The following is a 10,238-nucleotide window of genomic DNA, read 5'->3' as shown; positions in this document are numbered from 1 at the left end:
GTAAAATGATTTAGTTGCATAGCCTACCTATCACACGCCCTTATAGAGACTTTTTAACATGATCTCCCCTATCAGCATCCCTAAGCCTATAAAACATTTCCATATAAAGTTATACAATTGCTATGATTTATGGAGTCTTTTCTACTTTCTAACAGTCTAATAAGCCTATAATTTACTTGGATTTATTAAAATATCATGTTTCTGAGGAGCACACTGAATTGCTGGATTGTGCCATGTAAGGCTTTGGCCTGACTTTAATGTTAAATTAATGTTAGGTTTCTATTTGAGAAAACCACATATGATCTCATGCAAACCAAGTAGGTGGATCTGAAAAGAGAGCATGTTCTTTTCCCATCCTCGGACTTCTCCTTTACTTACATGGGTTTTTAAAGCCGCTTCTGTGCCAAATTAAAACATTTTTACTGGTATGGATCGGCAGGTGGCGCCATTCATTCATAATTTCAGAGTTTACGAATATAATCAATATAATGCACGTGAGGTGTGCACATTTAACTTAACCCACCTAAGGTTCACGGCTCCGTCAAACCATTCTGAGGTGCAGTGAATGTTTTAAATCCTTTTTATGAATTTTAGCTATTTTTGTATTCAAACCACCATGAGATTGATTTCCTTTGATTATTACTGAGCTACTTCATCCTTTGTGTACATTAGTCTATAAACTAATGGAGGGAGGTAAATGTCGAACGTCTTTAAAATCCTATGTCAAACAGAGCACACTATTAACTATTTTTTCCAATTGCGGATGAAAATACACCTATCGCTGCAGTAAACATCTTACAAAAATCACATTCCAAAATCAGTCTTTTAGTTTAAAAAAAAAAAAAACATACCATTATCTATACATGTAGTTGAAGAGAAATCATAGATTTAAAAACAGTTGATACGTGTATCCACTGCAGAACTAGTATAAAAAAAAACCAACAAACAAATACACTGTCCCTTTGTGATTTGGTAATCCGTGTATGCAAAGGACTACACAGTGGCCAGTACGTCAGTATAAACAGACACACCCATCTGATTTCCCTATCACCACAGGTGTTATGGAAAAAGAGACAGTCCTACAACAGGGGTAACTGCTGTGTGTAATTTTGACACTGGTGAATTCCAACATTTCGACCTTTAGAATGTGCTCAGTAAAAGCCAGTATTTCTTATCTCTTAGTCCCAAAGACAAACAAAATGTGTTGTAACTAGCTAAACAGCTAAACAAATTTCATATGAAAAATCCTAAAGCATCTGAGCTCACTTACTTATCTGTAAGTGTGGAGCAAAACCAGCGGTGTCACATATTATCCTGGTTTTCAGTATCATCTTTGGCTCTTGTGTGCATTATTAGGGATACAAATACAACAAAATAGTTCAAAAAGAAATATGTTTATTAGTGTCTTAGCACAGTGATTACAGAAACATAAAAACAATCTCTCATTTAACATGTTTATTATAAAAACAGACATAAAGCCTCAATTTGTGATTATTTCAGTAAACTGATTATATTCATTCTGAAAAAAGGTTGGATTTGCTGACAGAAAATAATCTCAGCATGACTTTCAGTTGCCAGATCATTTCATAAACACCGACCAGAGGCATGCTTGGAACTCAGATCTCTTTAGTGCAGTGAGTTAATATCAGAAAAACAGGTGAGACCTAGAAGGTCAACAACTTTTTTTTGTCCTTCCCCTGTTGTACAAAACCAATGTTCATAATAAGATATAAAGCCCTGACAGCAATGAAAAGGCTCTGCTATTGATCTGTATGTGTGGTGCTTTAAACAACATTTATGGTTGCACTTGTGAGATCAAGGAGGTTTGTGGGGTGCCATGTTTCAATTTTTCAGAAAGTCTCCAAGAAAAACAAAGCCACTGTAATCAAAACAGCCTGGGGTCATCCTGACTGCACCTCCCTGTGGCTCTTCACTTTTGGCACAAAAAATAAGAACAAAAAAATCAATTACTAAGACTACCCCAACCTCGCTAGTCCCTGCTTCCTCTATGCTTCCCACCTGTGATCTGTATTATACGGGTACTTGGTCATAAGCACTTTGGTCAGCTATCGATCAATACCAGCATAAAGACTGACTTCAGCATGAAAACCTATACAATGTACTTCATGAAAGAGCAAATCAGGAAATGTGAATGTGTAGTGGCTTTCTGAAGTGTGTGGTCCATGTTTTTTCTTAAGCATGGTCCAAGAAGTCTGTGGCAAATCCCTGGCAACATTTTGTCATTACAAAATATTCCAGCTTTAAGTTGTTCTAGCAGATATGACGTTCTGACCAATTATTAAAGTAAACATTTTGGTGCAATGACAAGTAAGAGAGCTTAGTTGTGCTAAATTAGCTCCAATGTAAACAGGATGTTCATCAATAGTGCTATCAATAACAAGAAGTTGTCTTTTTCACTTTGTTGTCAATCAACATCCAACTATAGTTTAATTAGAGTGACAAACCTACCTGCAAGTAAGATCTCTCTAAGTGAAAAATGGAAAAGCACATACCACAGTTTCAATCTTTCCAAGGCAAGTAATTCTAAAATGAGTCAGATGAACCACTGGCTGAAATGTACAGCTTTTCGTGTCTGAATATTAAGTGGCACTGCTCTGTATTTGTTATTCTCAGGGTGAGAGACAGGTCAAGAGAAGGGTTACGCTGCACTATACTACATTAGTGCAGGATTTTCCTCTTGGACATGCTGTCAGTTGTGCCACTGAGAACAGGTATGGGCAATTTGGATTGTCTGCAGTATGAAGATAACATCAGCAGTGTCAATAGAGTGGCACTGTTAAGACCCTTGGATTAAAAAGGCATTATGCATCGCAAAATGATTCAGACTTTTTTCTAAATAAATGTACTGTGTGCATGTGTGTGAGAGAAGAAGAGACAGAAAAGGAGGCAGAGTAATTCTCAGTAGCTTCAATGTAGCGCAGCAAACAAAAAGAAAGCAGTATTTAGGCTTCCACGGTCCACTGCCATAAGACTGCAGTATAATGAATGGCTGATGCTCACGGTCGGCACGACCTGATTGACCACTATTTGGCTGCAAAGTGTGATTGGCTGGGGAGGTGGCTCACATTTTGTTGAAACACTCCTTTGCATTGGACCACACCTGGATTCCCTGAAAGAGTTAACGGAAAAAAATATTATTGTTTTTTTAGGGAGTGGAACTGCTGAATAATCAACATCAAAATGCCTGGCACACAAGAACAAATAAACTGTGGAGAAGAAAAAAAAACGCACTGAACTCCATACCTTCTTACACATGCTGATCTGCATAATGGCATAGCTGATTAATGCCTCACGCAGATCTCTGTCCTTCTGCTCCTTGAAACGTTCAATGTCTTCCCAGGCTGTTCTCACAAACTCTCTGGAGATACAATCAAAAACAAAGAAACATGCTATCATCGCTCATTTTGTTTGAAGGAGGAGGAGGAGGCATGGAGGAAAGGCAATGATACAATTCATCAATTTTAATGCATATTACAAATCAAGGGCAAACGGTCTGACCACAAATCTGATTACGCATGCACATACAGAAGACAGAGAGTAAGAGGAATAGAAATCTGAGATACGACAGTGGGAGAAATTTAAATTTAAAAAATACAGAGGATTGATTCTGAACTTACTGGCACTCCGCGTTCTTCTCCTTGACTGCCTCCTCTCCCTCCTGTATACTCTGCTCCAGGGCTGCCAACCTGCTCTCCCTCTGCTCCTGGCTCTCCTGGCCAAATAGTTTACTGGTCATCCCCTTCAGAGAAAAGACTCGCACTGTCTACACAGACAGACAGACAAATTAAAATCCAGCACAATAAATTATTTATGTGTACTCAATTTCCACTGTTGTTTTCATCCCAACAGTGTTTTAAATTCTGTCTCTAATTCTGTTGATTAAAGTATGGTGATTATGTATAATCATGCCCAATTCAAATACTTGATTTGTGTACGTATGCCACCTGTGTATTTGGTTGAAAGCTTGGAACTCAGATCTCTTTAGTGCAGTGAGTTAATATCAGAAAAACAGGTGAGACCTAGAAGGTCAACAACAACTTTTTTTTGTCCTTCCCCTGTTGTACAAAACCAGTGTTCGTATTAAGATATAAAGCCCTGACAGCAATGAAAAGGCTCTGCTATTGATCTGTATGTGTGGATGCTTTAAACAACATTTATGGTTTTATGGTTACACTTGTTGAGATCAAGGAGGTTTGTGGGGTGCCATGTTTCAATCTTTCAAAAAGTCTCCAAGAAAAACAAAGCCACTGTAATCAAAACAGTCTGGGGTCATCCTGACTGCACCTCCCCGTGGCTCTTCACTTTTGGCACAAAAAATAAGAACAAAAAATCAATCAATTACCAAGACTACCCCAACCTCGCTAGTCCCTGCTTCCTCTATGATTCCCACCTGTGATCTGTATTATATGGGTACTTGGTCATAAGCACTTTGGTCAGCTATCGATCAATACCAGCATAAAGACTGACTTCAGCATGAAAACCTATACAATGTACTTCATGAAAGAGGAAATCAGGAAATGTGAATGTGTAGTGGCTTTCTGAAGTGTGTGGTCCATGTTTTTTCTTAAGCATGGTCCAAGAAGTCTGTGGCAAATCCCTGGCAACATTTTGTCATTACAAAATATTCCAGCTTTAAGTTGTTCTAGCAGATATGACGTTCTGACCAATTATTAAACATTTTGGTGCAATGACAAGTAAGAGAGCTTAGTCGTGCTAAATTAGCTCCAATGTAAACAGGATGCTCGTCAATAGTGCTATCAATAACAAGAAGTTGTCTTTTTCACTTTGTTGTCAATCAACATCCAACTATAGTTTAATTAGAGTGAAAAACCTACCTGTAAGTAAGATCTCTCTAAGTGAAAGATGGAAAAGCACATACCACAGTTTCAATCTTTCCAAGGCAAGTAATTCTAAAATGAGTCAGATGAACCACTGGCTGAAATGTACAGCTTTTAGTGTCTGAATATTAAGTGGCACTGCTCTGTATTTGTTATTCTCAGGGTGAGAGACAGGTCAAGAGAAGGGTTACGCTGCACTATACTACATTAGTGCAGGATTTTCCTCTTGGACATGCTGTCAGTTGTGCCACTGAGAACAGGTATGGGCAATTTGGATTGTCTGCAGTATGAAGATAACATCAGCAGTGTCAATAGAGTGGCACTGTTAAGACCCTTGGATTTAAAAGGCATTATGCATCGCAAAATGATTCAGACTTTTTTCTAAATAAATGTCTGTGTGCTCTATGTATAATCATGCCCAATTCAAATACTTGATTTGTGTACGTATGCCACCTGTGTATTTGCCCAAGATGTGTGGTAGGAAGTGAGAGTTAATAAGCTCAGTGTGTATTAGTGTATTACCCCAGTGGCCAGTTCTTCTTTCTGTTGCTTCTTATGGGCGAGGTCCTGAGCTGCCATCTCCAGCTCATACTGGATCAACTCATGTTTCCTACATACTGACCTTAATACACACACACAAATTGACATTAAAAAAGTCACAAATTACGATTCCACTACAACTCATAATGATGTGAGAGCCAACCATTTCCACCAGGAGGAGACACATCCTTTGTCCATCAAAACTAAGGACAAATTAAGCATACACTTCCTCCTGAGCCTGGTGTAAATTAAGCCTGGGCTTACAGGTTAGAGTGAGCTGCATAAGAAACAATCAACACTCCTGTAGGATGTATTCTTGCATATGATGCCTTCATGCTATTTCCACCCCAAAACAGTGGTTAAAACATACCTGACAGCATCAGTGTAGAAGAGGTATTCTTTCAGTTGATCTGCATAGTGCTCTTCTTCCTCCAGAATGTCGTCTATTGATGAAGCATACCTGTGCACATACGTAGTCACGTTCATGAGAAAACTGATGCCAAAAAAACATTATGCGAGTTTGTGTGTGTGTGTGTGTGTGTGTGTGGTGTGTGTGGTGTGTGTGTGTGTGTGTGTGTGAGAGAGAGAGAGAGAGAGAATGTGTCTAATTGAGGACTCATGTAGATAGTGACTGGTCTATAACTACCTTAGTAAAGTTTAAGTGTGAGTATATGAGTAATTGGCCTGAAACTATAGTCTACTACTTACGTGTCCATGTGGTGGCCAGCACTCTGTAGTCCATCTCCCATCTCTTTTTCTATAGCACTCCACTCACTGGAGATGCAAAAATTCAGGAGAACTTTACTTGAATTCTATACCTCTATCTTTCAGTCTACACAACCTAAAGAGTTTTTTCTGAAAAGTAATCAAAATACAAAACGGTTCTTTGTGAGCTACTATTTGATCATAAATGTATAAAGGTAGCTGGATGCAGAATATGCACAAAATGTCTTTGAATTTTAACTTGTGGCTAATTAATGCATTATTTTTTTAATGTAGAGCCCTCTTTTAGGCCAAAATAAGGTTTTAGTAATGTAGAAGGAATGCAACAGTAACAACAGAACAGGTGTTTCTCACCTAAAGACTCTGCCGTAGTTACCGTGGACCTTGTAAACTCCATACAACCTGTCTGCTACTCTCTAGAATAAAGACAATCAAATCAATCATTCTCAACACTGTTTTCTAATTCAAATGATCCCTCATTTAAAACACCTTAGCTGATGTATTATTACATTAAGACTGACTCAAATAACTTTCTAATAATGTCAAAACTTGGTATGCAGATATGCAAAATAAAATGTTAACAAATGGCCAAAGCTAAGCAGACAGGTAAATATAGGTGTGTGTGTGTGTATATTTGTGTGTTTGCATATGCTAAAACTCACCGCCCGCACCCTGAGTAACTGAGAGATGACAGTATTCAGCTCATCACTGTAGTGTTTCAGAGCTGTGAATCGCCTGGAGAACACAACAAATTAATCATTACTCAAACAGTGTTTAACTGAATCTACGCACTTCACCTTTTTCTGTTTAGCACTTACTTGTCAGGGTTCTTAACTCTGAACATGGCACTCAGAGATTTTAGTCTGGAGTCAGCCTGAAAGAGAACAGAAATTCATGTTCAGTTGGGTTATTTTGCATACAGCACACAGGAGTATCTATGAAAGGGTGCCTTTGATATGATCCATGATAATATGATTTACTTATCATGAGACAGATAGGTGACTAAAACACAGAAAATGTTAGTTGACAACAAAATTCTCAGTCAAGCAATTCAGCTTGCTAAGAAATTAATGAATGTTTGTAAAATATACAGTTTTCATTAAAGGAGTGACAGCAATAAACCACCACAAACTCTTTACCTTGTCTTGGAAACCTGTCTCCAAAACTGCCTCCCTCCATCCCTTCTCCTGAAGACAGATGATTGACAGATGATGGACACATGACAGACAAGATTATCAGCTATAGTGTGTAAAAAGGGGGTTTACCAGCTGACAACTGTACTATGACAAAATAGAACAAAGGGCTGCACTGGTCTGAGCATGTTGATACAGGCTACAGGGAGAGGAGGAGATACAAAGTTCAGCTTGAAAGTGTATCAAATGGGAAGAATGTACAAAAGGATTTCTTAATTTGCAGAAGTTAGACAATATTTAGACAGATAAATACTGACAGATAAACAGCAAATTATCATTACGTGGTAGTGGGTATTCAACCTGATATGGGTGCATGCAATAGCTCTGTGGCAAAATAAATTAAATTACTTTGTCAGTATTTTCAGTGAAATCGTTGTGCTGCTGGGGCAGGGGATTTCATTGTAAAAGGCCTTAGAAAAAAACACTTGGCCTCCATTTTCTCTTGTCACTGCAACTGCTGTTTCATATTTTTTCTTCTTTGTCTGTATATTGTAGCAACATCTTAACACCAGTACAGCATCCTGCATTGCTCTGCCATAGTGCTATTGTCAGTTGGAAATCCCTGTTAGACTGTATGTATGACAGCAGACGTCTATGAGACATTATGTGACCTCTGTGAGAAAGCGGAAGAAGATTTCGTCATTCGAAAGGACTGGATGTGATGCAACACGCAACAGAAAGTTTTCCAGGCCGACTCTCCTTCGTTCAACAAAGTCTGGGTCGAGGTTGTCTGCTGATAGCTTGTGCCACACAAACTCTGCCTATAAGAGACACAATCCAGGAAGAGAGAAGAACACAGAACATGTGACCTCATGAATCAGAGCATGTCACATCTCCTACTACGATGAAATTGAGACCAAACTAAGATTAATTTGTTCCTTTAAAAACTTTCAGGTCAATCACAGAGATTAATTATGCAGACAATTCCATTTCTCCATCCACCTGTGTGTGACTCACCCTTTTCTCTGGTAGTGGAGGGATGATGATGTAGGGGTAGGTGACCAAGAGGTACGTTCTGAGCAACTCAAATTCACTGTAGCGTCTCCACAAAGTGTCAGGTGCAGCTGGCGTACCTCCGTCTGGGACAGTTTCAGCTGGCCTGCAGACGGAGGAATTAACAACACTTTTAGGTGTTATCATACAAGTGACAAGAGACACAGAGAGAGCAACACATTACATCTAACTCTGAAATTTCCAGTGGCATTTCTGAGTAGGGCTGGGAAAAGTCATTTCATCGGCAGCAATTCTGCTGATTGACCTTGTTTCACTCAACTAGGTTTAATTAAATAAAGTGTGTGTATGGCATTTGGCAAAAAATCTGTATTCTCCCTAGTAAAAAAAAATGCTGTGACATAAATGAAAGCTGCACTTATTATATTTTGGTCATGATTTATAATATTGGTTTTTTTTTTTTTTTGTTTTATAATAAAATTGTAACACCAGCACCTGAAGTGTTTGGCTAAATTACTCTTAAAATTGTGTTTCTAATATAGATGACATGCATTAAAGTGGCCCCACTCCACTGTTCTTGATATGCTGCTGCTGGGTTTTTTGTACCGCCATTTTAAGCTGTTTGCATATGCATATTACTAATGTCAGAATGAAAGTGAAAAATCAAATGGCAGCAAAAAACCAGATGCTCCAGTTAACATACCGTGTTTCTATGAGGTAGACAGTATAGGTTTCCTGCATGTTAACTGTGTTCTTCCCTGTTCTCTTCTCTGCCTCTGCCACATTTATTTCCATTTTTCTCAACAGAGCTGTCCCTCTTTCCACCATCTACACAGACAAGAAAGATGGCGTAAGGATGAGAAAAGACAACCAATTATAGTGAAAGTAGAACATAAAGATATGTGAAAAGTATAAGAAGGAACATCAGAAAAAAATAGGTGCATTCAGGGTAATTCACAGGAACTAAGAATAAGAAATCTGACCCATAAAGCAGTATTTAACTCAGATGAAAAAAACAGAGGCACAGGCAGATGTTTTGACCCTGAAGATATTGTAACACTGTACTTCTTAACACAAGATTGTGACAGGCGTGTGCAGATCACAAGATTAGGCAAGGCAACGCTACCACCAAGAAAGGACTGGAAAATATCTGCTTTTCTACCCGGAAATCGTTTTTGCTCACTGGAAACCAGGGATTCAAAGAGGAGTGAGGCTAATTCAAAGTAAACAAAACTTTAGGCTCAGCGTTGAGACGTTTTAGCTAGCAAGCTAATGTCAGGAGTGAAGTTTACAAAGTAGCTTCGAACGAACGTTAGGAAACGCAACTTTAACTCACTTTGTAACTTTAACGTTATCCTGCAGAACTAGTCGCTAAATGTCATTTTGATGCCGGTTATCGATCCAAAAACTGTTACAGCTTTTGGAAAAGGTCAGTGGAAAAGTCTCCGTGGCTCCATATGACACTATCTCCACCTAGCTAACATTACTTCAGGCCTGTTTGGGAAAGTTTTCAACGGTAAAAACAGGCATTTTAGACTTCTAACACGTTTATTACCGAGAATAACAAAAAGTACGACCGTGTTTATAATGTTGTTCTCTGATTCCGATGAAGTGAGGTCGATGTTGCCGATCACAGCTACTTCTTCGCTGCTTCCAGAGTCTGCCATCATCTTCTGGCTGCTGTAGAGTTGCTGCTGTTGTCAGCTGAGCTGGCGGTGGACGGGTTCCTCTCATCTGCGCATGCGTGTTTCAAGCTGAGGCAGGATTCAATAACCACTGTAGTGTTTGATAGGACTGAATAGATGGTGTGAAATCAGGGATGTTCATTAGATCATAAAGCTCATAAAGAACTGAACGAATTAAAATGAATAAATAAAAAAGAATGAAATCAAATAAAATTTATATTATTGAAAAATTGAATCCACAAAGTAAAAGAATATAATTTAAAAAAAGATAATATATCAGTCGAATT

General features: G+C 38.5%; 1 protein-coding gene across 1 annotated transcript; it reads right to left on the bottom strand.

Moving 5' to 3' along the window:
- Positions 1 to 1,375: 1,375 nt before the first annotated feature.
- Positions 1,376 to 10,006, bottom strand: snx4 (sorting nexin 4). The gene is made up of 14 exons (XM_018671960.2): positions 9,844 to 10,006; positions 8,970 to 9,094; positions 8,273 to 8,414; positions 7,927 to 8,076; positions 7,262 to 7,309; positions 6,941 to 6,996; positions 6,785 to 6,857; positions 6,477 to 6,538; positions 6,108 to 6,173; positions 5,770 to 5,859; positions 5,382 to 5,481; positions 3,639 to 3,784; positions 3,265 to 3,379; positions 1,376 to 3,130 (listed from the first exon to the last, which is right to left on the bottom strand). The coding sequence occupies exons 1-14, from the start codon at positions 9,934 to 9,936 to the stop codon at positions 3,083 to 3,085; spliced, it is 1,314 nt and encodes a 437-aa protein (XP_018527476.1). The 5' UTR covers positions 9,937 to 10,006; the 3' UTR covers positions 1,376 to 3,082.
- Between the last annotated feature and the right edge of the window lie 232 nt (positions 10,007 to 10,238).

Source organism: Lates calcarifer, linkage group LG1 (assembly GCF_001640805.2).
Source record: "Lates calcarifer isolate ASB-BC8 linkage group LG1, TLL_Latcal_v3, whole genome shotgun sequence".
NCBI classification, from domain to species: Eukaryota; Metazoa; Chordata; class Actinopteri; family Centropomidae; genus Lates; species Lates calcarifer.
Note: the sequence above shows the minus strand (reverse complement) of the source record. Positions and strands in the feature narration are given on the sequence as shown.

Excerpts from the sequence above, each read along its gene's own strand:
- snx4 (XM_018671960.2), bottom strand. The coding sequence starts at position 9,936 with ATGATGGCAGACTCTGGAAGCAGCGAAGAAGTAGCTGTGATCGGCAAC. Across the intron at positions 6,539-6,784 it reads AGTTACTCAGGGTGCGGGCG|AGAGTAGCAGACAGGTTGTA; the intron begins GTGAGTTTTAGC and ends TCTTTATTCTAG. Across the intron at positions 5,860-6,107 it reads GCTGGCCACCACATGGACAC|GTATGCTTCATCAATAGACG; the intron begins GTAAGTAGTAGA and ends GTATGTGCACAG.